Genomic DNA, 14,451 nt, shown 5'->3' with positions numbered 1-14,451 from the left:
TTCGAGCGTAACGACAGTTTACCGTATACAATAGCTCATTTGGTTGACCAAAGTCTAGGAAGAGGTTGAATCATATTTGTTTGATTTATTGAGTATCATATGATTTCGGTTTTTTCTGTTTTTCTATTGAATAAAAGCTTACGAATTCGGTTTTTCTATTCAAACACTTTAATCAAAACTAATTTTGAATCTTTAAGCTCATAATCCTTTCGTTATAAGACATAAATTAGTATACCATTCATGCAATGATACCGTCATAGAGAAGACATAATTTCTTACTAGCTACCAAGTTTTATTGTAGTGTACCAACTAGTTTTAACCTTAAAAGGATGAGAGCAAACTCTCAATAAGAAGTTTTCGAATACTTTACTTTCGGATAAATAACTAAACTTAGGAATGAATAATCCAAAATATATTCACAAGATTAGAATTAGAGGATATGTTATATGTATAAGTAAACTAGAGTTACTGCCACATACATTTTTTTTGGTTGGATCTACGTTTTATATTTTTAGTAATCGAACTCTTGATCAGGACATAATCAAATCATCTTGTGGTGACCAATTTTTAGTCTCATAGCCAATATTTGATTAGAGAATTTTTAGCCATTCAACGACCTTAAATCTCTCCCTAGCTCCATGCAAACCCTAATTTTAGAAACTACAAATCCTATAAGAATGTCTCCACAATGCACCACAATCTCTACCAGCCCCATTAATAAACCACCGGGCTCTGTTTCAATAAAAAAAATCCCCTCCCTCTCATATTTACCTCCCGAATAAAACCGGAGGGAGAGAAAAAACATAAAAAGCAAAAAAAAAGGTAAAATCAAAAAGGGGAAAAATATATAACAACAAAAAAAAAAAGTTAGAAAAAATGGCAGTAGGAAAGGTTGTGGTATCTGTGGCATCACTCCTCCTAGTGGTGGGTGTTGCCATAGGAGTTATCACGTTCGTTAATAAAGGAGGCGGCGCCAATGGCGACAGTAATGGTCCCATAAACTCTCATCAGAAAGCGGTTCAGACAATTTGCCAGTCAACCACAGACCAAGGTTCGTGCGCGAAAACACTCGACCCAGTCAAAAGTGATGATCCAAGCAAGCTTGTCAAAGCCTTCCTGATGGCTACTAAAGACGCGATCACAAAATCCTCAAACTTCACGGCTTCGACCGAAGGAGGTATGGGTACTAACATGAACGCGACCAGCAAAGCCGTTCTTGATTACTGCAAGAGAGTATTGATGTACGCTCTTGAGGATCTTGAGACCATTGTTGAAGAGATGGGTGAGGATCTTCAGCAGAGTGGAACTAAGCTTGACCAGCTCAAACAATGGTTAACTGGAGTTTTCAACTACCAAACCGATTGTCTTGACGACATCGAGGAAGTTGAGCTAAAGAAGATCATGGGTGAAGGAATCTCTAACTCCAAGGTTTTGACCAGTAACGCTATCGATATCTTCCATTCCGTTGTTACCGCGATGGCCCAAATGGGTGTCAAAGTCGACGATATGAAGAACATAACCATGGGAGCCGGAGCCGGTGGAGCTGCACGTCGCCTTCTTGAAGACAACGACTCTAAGGGACTCCCCAAATGGTTTTCTGGTAAAGACAGGAAGCTTATGGCTAAGGCCGGACGTGGCGCTCCAGCTGGCGGTGATGATGGTATCGGTGAAGGCGGTGGTGGTGGCGGTAAGATCAAGGCGACTCATGTAGTGGCTAAGGATGGAAGTGGACAGTTTAAGACCATTTCTGAGGCGGTTATGGCTTGCCCGGATAAAAACCCTGGAAGGTGCATTATCCATATCAAGGCTGGTATCTACAATGAACAAGTCAGAATCCCTAAGAAGAAGAACAACATTTTCATGTTCGGTGATGGTGCTACACAAACCATCATTACCTTTGACAGAAGTGTTAAACTTAGCCCAGGAACCACTACTTCACTCAGTGGCACCGTTCGTAAGTCCCACAAAACATTATGTTTTACATTGCTACATAATCGGCCAAGGTACTAACATTTAATATGTACATGCAGAGGTCGAATCTGAGGGATTCATGGCGAAATGGATTGGGTTTAAGAACACTGCTGGTCCATTGGGACACCAAGCGGTCGCACTCCGTGTGAACGGAGACCGTGCGGTCATATTCAACTGTAGATTCGACGGTTACCAAGACACACTCTACGTCAACAACGGACGTCAATTCTACAGGAACATTGTTGTATCCGGTACAGTGGATTTCATCTTCGGAAAATCCGCAACTGTGATCCAAAACTCTCTCATCCTCGTCCGAAAGGGAAGCCCCGGACAATCCAACTACGTTACGGCTGACGGTAATGAAAAGGGTGCAGCGATGAAGATCGGTATCGTCCTCCATAACTGCCGTATCATACCGGACAAGGAGCTCGAAGCTGACAAGCTAACCATCAAATCGTACCTAGGAAGGCCGTGGAAGAAGTTTGCCACGACTGTGATTATTGGAACTGAGATTGGTGATTTGATTAAACCAGAAGGATGGACCGAATGGCAAGGAGAACAAAACCACAAGACTGCTAAATACATTGAGTTCAATAACCGTGGACCGGGAGCTGCCACTACTCAGAGGCCTCCTTGGGTTAAGGTGGCTAAGTCTGCGGCTGAGGTTGAAACTTACACCGTGGCTAACTGGGTTGGTCCAGCTAACTGGATCCAAGAAGCCAACGTGCCCGTCCAACTAGGATTGTAAGAGGACAACACAAAAAAGTTAAGAATAAAACAGTATGTGATAATGTTAAGGTAACGATACGACGTCGTCTCTGGGGATCAGAACTCTTTTTTGGATACTATATACAAAGATAGGGTTCTAGACGTGTTGAGATGATGTTTGTATAAGATTGCTTTCGTTTCACGTGCAAAAGAGGAAAAAAAATTGTTTTGTTATTTTTTTTGTAGTACAAATAATTAATTTTTTTTTATCACATGTTGTATCCTTAAGAAAATTGATACACAAAATATTTTAAATACCATCATTTGCTAAAGTTTACCATATTCCACTTTCATGATTATTCTTACAACTACAAAAATAAAAATAAAAAAATCTAGTAAAAATAAACAAACCAAAGATATTTATTTCACATACGTGTTAACAGACATGTACTAGTTTTGACTTTTGACAAATATTCACAGATTTTAATTATTTTGCATTGCTATTGTTTAAGTCTAGATAGATATATTTTTTATGAGAAGTGTAAAATGTTAGCAAAAGCGAGCCCTACATCACCTAATTATAGTCCACTTCAAAGCGAAGCTGTCCCATAGATAAGACTTCACCAATATCTCACACAATATATAAGTATAGCAGTCTTCTACCACCAGAAATGTCACACAACTCCTAAGCCAATCTTTTCTTTAATCAAGTCAATCTTTTCTTCAATGGCTTTTTCATTAACCAGAGTAAACCGAGTTCTTATTCAAGCATGTGAAACGACCCCATCAGTAGTGTTGGATCTGTCCTTAATCGATAATATTCCGGTTCTACGATGTTTCGCTAGAACAATACATGTGTTTACTCATGGACCTGATGCAGCTAGAGCCATACAAGAGGCATTGGCTAAAGCACTTGTCTCTTACTATCCCTTGTCCGGTAGATTGAAAGAGTTAAACCAAGGTAAACTTCAGATCGATTGTACCGGGAAAACTGGAATTTGGTTCGTTGATGCGGTTACTGATGTTAAGCTAGAGAGTGTTGGTTATTTCGACAATCTAATGGAAATACCTTACGATGATCTCCTTCCTGATCAAATCCCTAAAGATGATGATGCAGAACCGCTTGTCCAAATGCAGGTAAGTATTTAATCTACAATCCGCTAGAACCGGTTTGTTTGACAATTAGTACCGATCTTGAATTATGAACGGTAGTTTTCAAAATCCGGTTCAACGGTTAATAAAAAGCAGTTATAAATTAAACCGATTAGCTTGACGACTGTATTCGACTGAAGTTAAACTGAACCGGATTTTATAATGTTACTGCAGGTGACCCAATTCTCTTGCGGCGGTTTCGTAATGGGCCTTAGATTTTGCCACGCAATTTGTGACGGCCTTGGAGCGGCCCAATTCCTTACCGCGGTCGGAGAAATCGCCTGCGGCCAAACGAATCTCGGCGTCTCTCCCGTCTGGCATAGAGATTTCATTCCACAGCAGCACCGTGCGAATGATGTCATATCTCCGGCAATCCCTCCGCCGTTTCCACCGGCGTTTCCAGAATACAAGCTAGAGCACTTAAGCTTTGATATCCCATCAGATTTGATCGAACGGTTCAAACGTGAGTTTCGTGCGTCGACCGGAGAGATTTGTTCAGCCTTCGAGGTCATCGCCGCTTGTTTCTGGAAACTTCGTACGGAAGCGATAAATCTGAGAGAGGATACAGAAGTGAAGCTCGTATTCTTCGCTAACTGTCGTCATCTTGTTAATCCGCCGCTCCCGATTGGTTTCTACGGCAACTGCTTCTTCCCGGTGAAAATCTCCGCCGAAAGCCACGAAATCTCGAAGGAGAAATCAGTGTTCGATGTGGTGAAATTGATCAAACAAGCGAAAACGAAGCTACCGGAGGAATTTGAAAAGTTCGTCAGCGGCGACGGAGACGATCCGTTTGCGCCGGCGGTGGGATATAATACGCTGTTTTTATCGGAGTGGGGAAAATTAGGATTCAATCAGGTGGATTATGGATGGGGTCCACCATTACACGTGGCACCAATCCAAGGGTTGAGTATTGTCCCTGCTGGCATCGTAGGATCTGTGCCGTTGCCGAAGAAAGGTGTACGTTTGATGACGTGGTGCGTCGAGGAGACTCATTGCCAATTGTTCGATGATTTGATGACAAATAAATTGACATCTAACAAAACCGAATAATCACTAATCCAGTTTATTAAAATATTGTATAGTGGAATTTGGGAAAACGAGTAAGAAAATTCATTGGCTGCTTGAAAGTTGATTCGTTACGTACTGAAGTGTAATGTGCACATAATAATAATAATAAAAATTGTAAAGAAAAAGTTATGAGTCATTCATTTGCCAGCTAAAACAAATGCAAGTTGCATATAAGAAAATCAATCTGAATTTGATATTTTGTCTGCATACAATAGAAATGCGGTTAATGGCAATTGTTTTATACTGTATGAACAAAGCAAAGTAAATGTTGATTAGTCACACTAAAGTTTGAAAGAAAACTCGTTTTTTGGTACTCTTTTCTTTGTGAAAGAAAAAGTTAGGTGCTAATAAGACTATCCGCAGAACAGAGACCAGACCACTTGGCGTCTGACCTGTCACGTCATAACAAGGTCGTTTTTGACGACTCTAGTCCTTGTTTCTGGAAGTAGGTCCTGAACTTCCACTTGAATCAATTCAATAGACGTAAACGTCTTAAGAGAAGTTCTTGAAATCGAAAATCCACTGCTTCTTCTTCAAGTAATGAATTAGAGTATATTATATATTCAACCCTCCACGATCCTTGTTTCCTCGGCTACTAAGAAAAGGAAGTGTATCTGTGTTTTTCAGGTACATGCTTCTCTGTTTTTTGTTGTCCAATAAAGTTTAAGGTTTCAGTTTTCTAGATTTTAAAGTTTGGATTTTTAGCTTTGGTTTTCTTGATAGGATCAAAGAACAATGGATAGTGTAATAGAATCAGAGGAGGGCTTGAAGGTGGATTCACCAAACAGAGCAGACGCAGAGACTTCAAACTCTAAAATTCATGAAGAAGACGAAAAAGAACTTAAGACAGAGTCTGATCTGAAAGAAGAGAAGAAAAAAACAGAGAAGAACAAACAAGAAGAAGATGAGAAGACCAAAACTGTACCGTTTCACAAGCTGTTTGCCTTTGCAGATTCATTTGACATCATTTTGATGATCCTCGGAACAATAGGCGCGGTGGGTAACGGTCTTGGCTTCCCTATCATGACGATCCTCTTCGGAGATGTCATAGATGTGTTTGGACAAAACCAAAACAGTTCAGATGTTTCTGATAAGATCGCTAAGGTAATAAATATATTCTACTCTTTTACCTTTCTAGTTTAGACCCACAAAAAAAGACCACAATGATTGATCTTTAATACAACTTTACTCACAGGTGGCTCTGAAATTTGTATACCTTGGGCTTGGAACTCTAGTGGCAGCTCTTCTCCGTAAGCACACACTCGTTGATTCTGTCCGAAATCTTTAGTGGGTTTGAATGTGAAAGATTTTAATCTTTTAGTGGATGTTTTTGTATATAATCAGAGGTTTCTGGTTGGATGATCTCTGGGGAGAGACAAGCTGGAAGAATAAGGAGTCTGTATCTGCAAACTATATTGAGACAAGACATTGCCTTCTTCGACGTCGAAACCAACACAGGAGAAGTTGTTGGAAGAATGTCAGGTGACACTGTGCTTATACAAGACGCCATGGGAGAGAAGGTAACAGAACATGACACAGTTACAAATTTTGGGGGTTGAATTAGATTACTAAGTTTCAAACCTTTTTTGTAGGTTGGAAAGGCTATTCAATTGGTATCAACGTTTATTGGTGGATTTGTGATAGCTTTCACTGAAGGATGGCTTCTTACATTAGTCATGGTATCTTCAATTCCACTTCTAGTAATGTCTGGTGCAGCTCTAGCTATCGTCATTTCCAAAATGGCTTCCCGTGGACAAACTTCTTATGCGAAAGCTGCGGTTGTAGTTGAGCAAACAGTTGGGTCAATAAGAACGGTTGCATCGTTTACTGGAGAGAAACAAGCGATAAGCAATTACAATAAGCATCTTGTCTCTGCTTATAGAGCAGGGGTGTTTGAAGGAGCTTCCACAGGACTTGGACTTGGTACACTCAACATAGTCATCTTTTGCACTTATGCTTTAGCGGTTTGGTATGGTGGGAAGATGATATTGGAGAAAGGATACACTGGAGGACAAGTTCTCATCATCATCTTCGCGGTTTTAACCGGTTCCATGTGAGCTTCCGAATCAACTTTGTTGGTCCTTCAACTTCTTATTTTCTGTAAGCTAATTTGCTTTTCATGCTAATATCAGGTCATTAGGACAAGCATCTCCTTGTTTAAGCGCGTTTGCAGCTGGTCAAGCTGCGGCATACAAAATGTTTGAAGCAATCAAAAGAAAGCCGGAGATTGATGCTTCCGATACAACTGGAAAAGTTCTTGACGATATTAGAGGAGACATTGAGCTTAATAATGTGAACTTTAGTTACCCGGCAAGACCAGAAGAGCAGATCTTTCGCGGGTTTTCACTCTCTATCTCGAGTGGTTCAACCGTGGCTCTAGTTGGGCAGAGCGGAAGTGGGAAGTCTACTGTTGTGAGTCTGATAGAGAGGTTTTATGATCCACAAAGCGGTGAAGTCCGAATAGATGGGATTAACCTTAAAGAGTTTCAGCTAAAGTGGATCAGAAGCAAGATAGGACTTGTGAGTCAAGAACCGGTTCTGTTCACTTCAAGCATAAAGGAAAACATCGCCTACGGGAAAGAAAATGCAACAGTCGAAGAGATTCGTAAGGCCACAGAGCTCGCAAACGCGTCTAAATTCATTGACAAGCTTCCTCAGGTTGAGATTAAATTCACCTCTCCTCTGTTATTTTTTTGTCTCTGTTTTCATTTTGATGAAGCTTGTAAATGTAACTGAATTAACTAACTGTACATTGCAGGGTTTAGACACGATGGTTGGAGAACACGGAACTCAGCTTTCAGGTGGGCAAAAACAGAGGATTGCAGTAGCTAGAGCGATTCTGAAAGATCCAAGAATCTTGCTTTTAGATGAAGCAACAAGCGCACTTGATGCAGAGTCTGAGAGGATTGTTCAAGAAGCTCTTGACAGGATCATGGTTAACCGAACAACCGTCGTTGTCGCTCACAGATTGAGTACGGTGAGAAATGCAGACATGATTGCTGTGATTCATCAAGGCAAGATCGTAGAGAAAGGTAAAACTCAAAGTATCTAACACATATACATGTATATATATATATATCCAATCCTATCTGATAGTAAGTGCTGATCATAAAATGTATGATCAGGTTCTCACTCTGAGCTCCTAAGAGACCCGGAAGGAGCGTATTCTCAGCTCATACGTCTACAAGAAGATACTAAACAGACAGAAGATTCAACGGATGAGCAGAAACTATCAATGGAGTCCATGAAACGGTCTAGTTTAAGGAAGTCGTCACTAAGCCGGTCTTTAAGCAAAAGATCTTCTTCTTTCTCTATGTTTGGTTTTCCAGCAGGAATAGACACCAACAACGAAGCTATACCAGAGAAAGACATCAAGGTTTCTACTCCGATCAAAGAAAAGAAAGTCTCTTTCTTTAGAGTCGCTGCTCTAAACAAACCAGAGATTCCTATGCTTATACTCGGATCTATAGCCGCGGTCTTAAACGGAGTTATTCTTCCGATATTCGGGATTCTAATCTCAAGCGTGATCAAAGCATTTTTCAAACCACCTGAGCAGTTAAAATCCGATACAAGGTTTTGGGCAATCATCTTCATGCTTCTTGGTGTAGCTTCAATGGTGGTCTTCCCAGCACAAACGATCTTTTTTTCCATAGCCGGATGTAAACTAGTGCAGCGGATAAGATCAATGTGTTTTGAGAAAGTTGTTCGTATGGAAGTTGGATGGTTTGATGAGACTGAGAACTCAAGTGGTGCTATTGGAGCTAGGCTCTCTGCTGATGCAGCTACGGTCCGTGGTCTAGTTGGAGACGCATTGGCTCAAACGGTTCAGAATCTTGCGTCTGTAACCGCGGGTTTGGTCATAGCGTTTGTGGCGAGTTGGCAGTTAGCTTTCATTGTTCTCGCGATGCTTCCGCTAATCGGGCTTAATGGTTATATATACATGAAGTTCATGGTTGGCTTCAGTGCAGATGCAAAGGTACGACTAAACTCTCTTTGATTTTCTATACAAGTTACATATCTCTATTTTTTGTCTGATGAAACGGAAAATTGTTGGCAGAGAATGTATGAGGAAGCGAGCCAAGTAGCGAATGATGCGGTGGGGAGCATAAGAACGGTTGCTTCATTCTGTGCAGAGGAGAAAGTGATGAAAATGTATAAGAAGAAATGTGAAGGTCCTATGAGAACAGGAATACGTCAAGGCATAGTTAGTGGTATCGGTTTCGGTGTTTCTTTCTTCGTCCTCTTCTCTTCTTACGCCGCCAGTTTCTACGCGGGTGCAAGGCTTGTCGATGACGGGAAAACAACCTTTGATTCTGTTTTCAGGGTAAAGGCAACAAAAACATTTCAGAAACTCATGATTCCTGTTTTTTGTCCCCTTCTAAAGAGTGTTTTGTGTTGTTTCGAAACAGGTTTTCTTTGCTTTGACAATGGCGGCTGTAGCTATTTCTCAGTCAAGTTCATTGTCTCCTGATTCCAGCAAAGCTAGCAATGCGGCTGCATCGATCTTCGCGGTTATAGACAGAGAATCGAAGATTGATCCAAGTGATGAGTCTGGGAGAGTTCTTGATAATGTTAAAGGAGATATCGAACTTCGTCATATTAGTTTCAAATATCCTTCAAGACCAGATGTTCAGATCTTCCAAGATCTCTGTCTGTCTATTCGCGCTGGCAAGGTAAGATATAGAAAAAATGAATCAGTTTGGTTCAGTTCGGGTCAAATAAAGTCTCTTATTTTGTTTTGTTTTTCCCTCTGTTTCAGACAATAGCTTTGGTTGGAGAGAGCGGGAGCGGGAAATCGACAGTGATTGCGTTGCTACAGAGGTTTTACGACCCTGATTCTGGTCAGATCACTCTTGATGGAGTTGAGATAAAGACATTGCAGCTGAAATGGTTAAGGCAGCAAACCGGGCTTGTGAGCCAGGAACCGGTTTTGTTCAATGAAACGATTAGGGCAAACATTGCTTATGGTAAAGGAGGAGATGCTACTGAAACCGAAATAGTATCCGCAGCTGAGCTATCTAACGCTCATGGCTTCATCAGTGGACTACAACAGGTAACTTTAACCGCACCCAACCAAAATTCTAAGTTCTAACATTGAACAGCTTAAAATAACCCGAATAATCGAACCAAAAAAAAGAGTGTCCAGCCATAATTTCCAGGTCCATATGGATACAGATTAAACTGAAACTTTTGCTTACCGTTGCAGGGCTATGATACAATGGTGGGTGAAAGAGGAGTTCAATTATCAGGTGGGCAAAAGCAGAGAGTAGCCATAGCCAGAGCAATCGTTAAAGACCCTAAAGTGTTGCTACTTGATGAAGCCACAAGTGCTCTAGACGCTGAGTCAGAGCGTGTGGTTCAGGATGCATTGGACCGGGTTATGGTTAACCGAACCACCGTGGTGGTGGCACATCGGTTATCAACAATCAAGAACGCCGATGTAATTGCAGTGGTTAAGAATGGAGTCATCGTGGAGAAGGGAAAGCATGAGACTTTGATTAATATCAAAGATGGTGTTTATGCTTCTTTAGTACAACTTCATCTGAGTGCTTCTACATAAAATTTCCTTTCTAATGATTTTTTAGCATTTCTGAGTTAATACTATACAATGGAACTGACACCAAAAGATTCAATATTTTGATTCATTGTGAATGTTTATATAGATTATTGAGTCAGTAACACAAAATATTAATCATCGTCTTCACTTTCATCACTATATGAGACTAAGGCTAAACCAGTTTGCAGACCTTCAGTAGTTTTACCTGTGACATTGCCTTTTACAGAATCTAAAGAAGCCTGGTCGATATGGCTGGCCGGTTTTCCATTCCCTGGGATCTCTTTCTCTTCTTTCTCTGTTGCTTTAGCCTTCTTGGGTTGTGGCTTGACTTTTATGATCGCTTTAAATGGACGAGTCGCAGGATTTCTCTTCCCGATTGGTTTTTGTTCCTGTAAAAGAGTTCAAGATATATATAACCCCTTGTGATTCAAATGCTCAGATGAAGATCTGCAAATTTTATCTAACATTCCAAATTGAATCATGAGATACTCACCTTGGTGACTGGCGCTGGTGGTGGCAGTGCTGCTTCCTTTGGTTCGTGAAGGATTGCAGATCGTGCTGCAACCGCTGCCTGAAAATAGAACCATGATACAATCTTAATCTAACAATTTTGTAAGCTTTTGTTAACTGTTATTCAAGATTCAAAAGAAAGTTACCTGGAAATTACGAAGCTGTTCATCTTCTTCATTTGCCAATTGACGTTCATATTCCCTCTTTGACTATAAACAACAAGTGCAAATGAGGGTGTTAAGATGACAGAGAAGATATAAGCCCAAAGATCACGCCATAAAGTCATGATCCTTCAGAGCTTATAAGCACTAACTCAGTAATATCTACACTGATATGCAGTCCATTGGCAATAAAAGAAGATAGCTCACCATTTCCAGTTTATCAAGAAACTCGGTCTCATCTTCATCCAGAGCTTTGGGTGGCCCTGTAAAATCCCAATTCAATATAGTCTCTTCTTTAGTCAAACCATTCAACAGAAGGTAACATACCAAAAATTTGAATTTCAGAAAAGGTAAACCAAAGCAAAGATCTTGACATAAGAATTGATCACAGCTTGAAACAATGGAATCAATACTGCTATACAGAGATAGTGACTCACTATGCTTGAATCGTTCATTAAACTCAGCGTCCTTCTTGTCTTTGTTCTCTTTCAAAATCTGCAATTGAAACACATTACAAGTGAGGAAGAAGAAAACGAATGATTTACTCATGGGACTGAAAACGACAGTGAAGGATGGAGAAATACCTCGTAGAGAGCCCTGTCCCTCTGGAATGTTCCATCTTCAACTCTTTCTCCTCTTTCTTTCTTCGATTCATCTAACTGGATCACCAAATCAATTTCTCAGAAAAAACAAGCAATTTTAAATTGAATTTCACAAAACTAGGGTTTCGATAGAGAGAGAGAGAGAGAGAACCTGTTCCTCGGAGACGAAATTGAGTAACCTAATAGGTTTTTCTGTCTCATCAACCATCTTCTTCCTCTACTCCACAACACAATCACGCTTTTTTTGCTTAGCTCTGAATCAAAAAACAGTCGGAGTTTCTTACTCGCCGGATTTAAGACTCTTCTTCTCCGATAAACCGCCTGATGGATGACACGTGGTATCAAGTTAACTCAAATCTCAAGAGTTTCAAATTCTCCAGGAATACCCATTGGTTATTATTTAGTAGGATTTGACCTGACAGGTTTCATCGGAATCAATTTAGTACTTTTGACCCTTTTTTAATTGAACTTTGAAGTTGGTAAATAGACATAATAGACATAGATGTGAAAACGAACCAGAATCATACAAAACAATGATAAATTAGGTGTCATTACATATCTATGAATATGCTTTCAATGTGAGGGAAAAAGTTTTCAATAAGGAAAAATTATTGGAACTGCGACAGGAGATTCGCAAGCAGAATGTTTGAGGAAGATAAGATTAGACGCACATGATTTTATTTGCAATAATCATACAAAGCCGTTAAACGTTATAAAAGACTAATAAAAAGAGAGGGCCTCTCAAGGTTAGCTTCTTCTTCCATTGCAAGCCGCTCCTCCACAAGCTCATCAATACATGTTACCTCCGGAATCTTTGCCCGTGGCTCTTCCATCGCCTTATTGTTACACCGGCAGTTGATCTATGAAAGAGTCTCAATGAGGCTCTTGTGGATTATCAAAGTATATCTGCCACCAAAACCAAAACATATGTTTAGAAGAACAATACCTTAATTGGTTTGGTTCATATACGATCAAGCAATCATCACCTAGAGCATGGAAAAAAGATCTAAAGTTGTCTGCTTTTTTACAGTCCACCATTTTGAAGGCAGAGAAGCCAACAGATGTTAAGCATGGCAATCAACTCTAGATGGTAAGCAAGATTGTGAATCTGAAGCATACCTGGTTACTACAATGCAGGAAGGTTTTGACAAGTCATCTGATCCTTGACTAACTCTGTTATTGCGTCTCTCAATCTCTCATAATCCTCAGTTTTGTTATAGACCTGATGAGAGATCCGAACATACGCAGTAATTAGTCCACTGTCTTTGTCTTTCACTCCTTCCTCTCCATCCCTCAATCCGAGATAAAAAACTGGAACCTCAACTGAGTAATGAACCCGCAGATATGACCGCAACTTAATAGCATCTTCATCACTTCCAACACAGAGTTTTGAAGGTAAACCGATCATAACCATCCCAACACACATTTCTGGAGGTGACCCTAGATTCGTTCCCCAAGCATCAGCCAGCATTAAACCCATTCTAACAGCTTCATCATGGTTCTTCATCATTATCCCTTCCATCCCTCCCTCGAACCTGTTTACAAACTCCATCACAGATGGAACCACAAGCTGTGAACTGTAATCCCTAGTCCCAATCCAGGCACTTTCTATAGGCAAACCATTTCCAAACTCATGAGACACCACAGGGTGATGAACATCAGACTCAGAACCACGTTTCTTACAATAGAAAAACGCGATAGACGGTGGACAAAAGAACCATTTATGCAGATTACTCACATAGTAATCAGCTCCGATTTCTTTCACATCAACTTTAACACTACCAATGGCATGAGCTGCATCAACAAAAACCTGCTCCACACCTTCCTCTCTGCAGATCTTAACCAATTCTCGTACCGGCATCAAAACACACGGCATCGACGTTATATGATCAATGATAGCTAACCTAACCGTTCTACCATTCGCTCTACCTTTCTCTAGTCCTTCTCTAAACTTGGAGATAATCTCTTCGTTCGAATTTACAGGGAAAGGTAACCTAACCTCAACAGTAGAACCTCCCACACGAGAGACATAAGCCTGAATCGACTTCTTCACACTCTGAAACGCACAGTGAAACATCACTACAGTATCTTCCTTCTTATACTTCCCTTCCGAGAAACACCTTCCAACTTTCTGAAGAACAATAGCAGCAGCAGTGGTGGCGTTATCAACGAGAGAGACCTCATCAACATCATCGGCGTTGATTAGGTCACTGATCACAGTTCGAGAAGCGAGAAGTCCACGACGGAGACCGTTGAAGTAGAACTCATCAGGCTGACGGAGATAACGAAGCTGCCACTCGCGTTGCGCCTCGAGAACGGAGCCAGGACAGCACCCGAAGCTACCGTTGTTGATTCTGGCAACACCGGTCTGGTGGTGAGCGAACTCAGAGTCGATATCTGACTCGGTTAATAACCCAGCGAGACGTGGCTTCTTCGGTGCGCGGTGATTGTGACTCATCGAATCGCCATTGCGCCGCTCTCCCGCCTCCATCGGAATTGAAAAAAATCAGAGCTAGGGTTTCGTCTCGAATCCCAAATTGAGAGAGAGAGAGAGAGACTGTGTGGGTTTTTGGGGGTCAAATCATTCACTGTTGGTACGTCATCGTTGATTTTTGTGGTGCGGTAACACTTTTCCGCTTCCCGACAATTCATAAAAAAAAATTCAAAATTTTAGTGAAATTAATAATTATATCATTTTATATGCGTTACACAACGTTAAATA

General features: G+C 40.8%; 5 protein-coding genes across 8 annotated transcripts; 3 read left to right on the top strand and 2 right to left on the bottom strand.

Annotated features, from left to right (window-relative positions):
* Window positions 1-704: 704 nt before the first annotated feature.
* On the top strand, window positions 705-3,040 carry VGDH2 (VANGUARD-like protein). Its single transcript, NM_116082.3, has 2 exons — window positions 705-1,954; window positions 2,031-3,040. The coding sequence occupies exons 1-2, from the start codon at window positions 877-879 to the stop codon at window positions 2,717-2,719; spliced, it is 1,767 nt and encodes a 588-aa protein (NP_191776.1). The 5' UTR covers window positions 705-876; the 3' UTR covers window positions 2,720-3,040.
* A 217-nt stretch (window positions 3,041-3,257) lies between these two features.
* AT3G62160 (HXXXD-type acyl-transferase family protein) lies at window positions 3,258-5,087 on the top strand. The gene is made up of 2 exons (NM_116081.4): window positions 3,258-3,816; window positions 4,006-5,087. The coding sequence occupies exons 1-2, from the start codon at window positions 3,406-3,408 to the stop codon at window positions 4,879-4,881; spliced, it is 1,287 nt and encodes a 428-aa protein (NP_191775.1). The 5' UTR covers window positions 3,258-3,405; the 3' UTR covers window positions 4,882-5,087.
* Window positions 5,088-5,183: 96 nt separating this feature from the next.
* ABCB21 (P-glycoprotein 21) lies at window positions 5,184-10,561 on the top strand (the record flags this gene model as incomplete). Of its 3 annotated transcripts, none has more annotated exons than NM_001340143.1 (12): window positions 5,184-5,526; window positions 5,623-6,003; window positions 6,095-6,149; window positions 6,244-6,419; window positions 6,492-6,952; window positions 7,032-7,557; window positions 7,658-7,931; window positions 8,025-8,875; window positions 8,957-9,223; window positions 9,309-9,572; window positions 9,659-9,952; window positions 10,106-10,459. In NM_001340143.1, the coding sequence occupies exons 2-12, from the start codon at window positions 5,635-5,637 to the stop codon at window positions 10,457-10,459; spliced, it is 3,891 nt and encodes a 1,296-aa protein (NP_001327192.1). In that variant the 5' UTR covers window positions 5,184-5,526; window positions 5,623-5,634. The 3 variants fall into 3 exon arrangements, with proteins under 3 accessions (NP_001327192.1, NP_191774.2, NP_001327193.1); NM_116080.3 differs by having other exon boundaries at window positions 5,605-6,003; NM_001340142.1 differs by having other exon boundaries at window positions 5,305-6,003; window positions 10,106-10,561.
* Window positions 10,465-12,131, bottom strand: AT3G62140 (NEFA-interacting nuclear protein). The gene is made up of 7 exons (NM_116079.2): window positions 11,881-12,131; window positions 11,712-11,786; window positions 11,565-11,622; window positions 11,335-11,390; window positions 11,113-11,175; window positions 10,950-11,027; window positions 10,465-10,845 (listed from the first exon to the last, which is right to left on the bottom strand). The coding sequence occupies exons 1-7, from the start codon at window positions 11,935-11,937 to the stop codon at window positions 10,588-10,590; spliced, it is 645 nt and encodes a 214-aa protein (NP_191773.2). The 5' UTR covers window positions 11,938-12,131; the 3' UTR covers window positions 10,465-10,587.
* Window positions 12,132-12,207: 76 nt separating this feature from the next.
* Window positions 12,208-14,426, bottom strand: LCD (Pyridoxal phosphate (PLP)-dependent transferases superfamily protein). Of its 2 annotated transcripts, none has more exons than NM_116078.4 (2): window positions 12,849-14,426; window positions 12,208-12,635 (listed from the first exon to the last, which is right to left on the bottom strand). In NM_116078.4, exon 1 carries the CDS (start codon window positions 14,218-14,220, stop codon window positions 12,856-12,858), a length of 1,365 nt encoding a protein of 454 aa, NP_191772.1. In that variant the 5' UTR covers window positions 14,221-14,426; the 3' UTR covers window positions 12,208-12,635; window positions 12,849-12,855. The 2 variants fall into 2 exon arrangements, with proteins under 2 accessions (NP_191772.1, NP_001327694.1); NM_001340141.1 differs by having other exon boundaries at window positions 12,208-12,589; window positions 12,676-14,370.
* Window positions 14,427-14,451: the final 25 nt, after the last annotated feature.

The sequence above is a fragment of the Arabidopsis thaliana genome, chromosome 3 (genome assembly GCF_000001735.4).
Source record: "Arabidopsis thaliana chromosome 3, partial sequence".
NCBI classification, from domain to species: domain Eukaryota; kingdom Viridiplantae; phylum Streptophyta; class Magnoliopsida; order Brassicales; family Brassicaceae; genus Arabidopsis; species Arabidopsis thaliana.
The sequence above is the reverse complement of the archived record's forward strand: the minus strand, read 5'-3'. Positions and strand labels throughout refer to the sequence as shown.

What these genes read in the sequence shown, in the direction of transcription:
- LCD (NM_116078.4), bottom strand. Translation starts at nt 14,220, where the DNA reads ATGGAGGCGGGAGAGCGGCGCAATGGCGATTCGATGAGTCACAATCAC.
- VGDH2 (NM_116082.3), top strand. Translation starts at nt 877, where the DNA reads ATGGCAGTAGGAAAGGTTGTGGTATCTGTGGCATCACTCCTCCTAGTG. An exon ending in TTCACTCAGTGGCACCGTTC is followed by an intron (nt 1,955 to 2,030) that starts GTAAGTCCCACA and finishes ATGTACATGCAG; the next exon opens with AGGTCGAATCTGAGGGATTC.
- AT3G62140 (NM_116079.2), bottom strand. Translation starts at nt 11,937, where the DNA reads ATGGTTGATGAGACAGAAAAACCTATTAGGTTACTCAATTTCGTCTCC. An exon ending in ATTTCGTCTCCGAGGAACAG is followed by an intron (nt 11,787 to 11,880) that starts GTTCTCTCTCTC and finishes TTGGTGATCCAG; the next exon opens with TTAGATGAATCGAAGAAAGA. An exon ending in CACCAGCGCCAGTCACCAAG is followed by an intron (nt 10,846 to 10,949) that starts GTGAGTATCTCA and finishes ACTCTTTTACAG; the next exon opens with GAACAAAAACCAATCGGGAA.
- AT3G62160 (NM_116081.4), top strand. Translation starts at nt 3,406, where the DNA reads ATGGCTTTTTCATTAACCAGAGTAAACCGAGTTCTTATTCAAGCATGT. An exon ending in AACCGCTTGTCCAAATGCAG is followed by an intron (nt 3,817 to 4,005) that starts GTAAGTATTTAA and finishes ATGTTACTGCAG; the next exon opens with GTGACCCAATTCTCTTGCGG.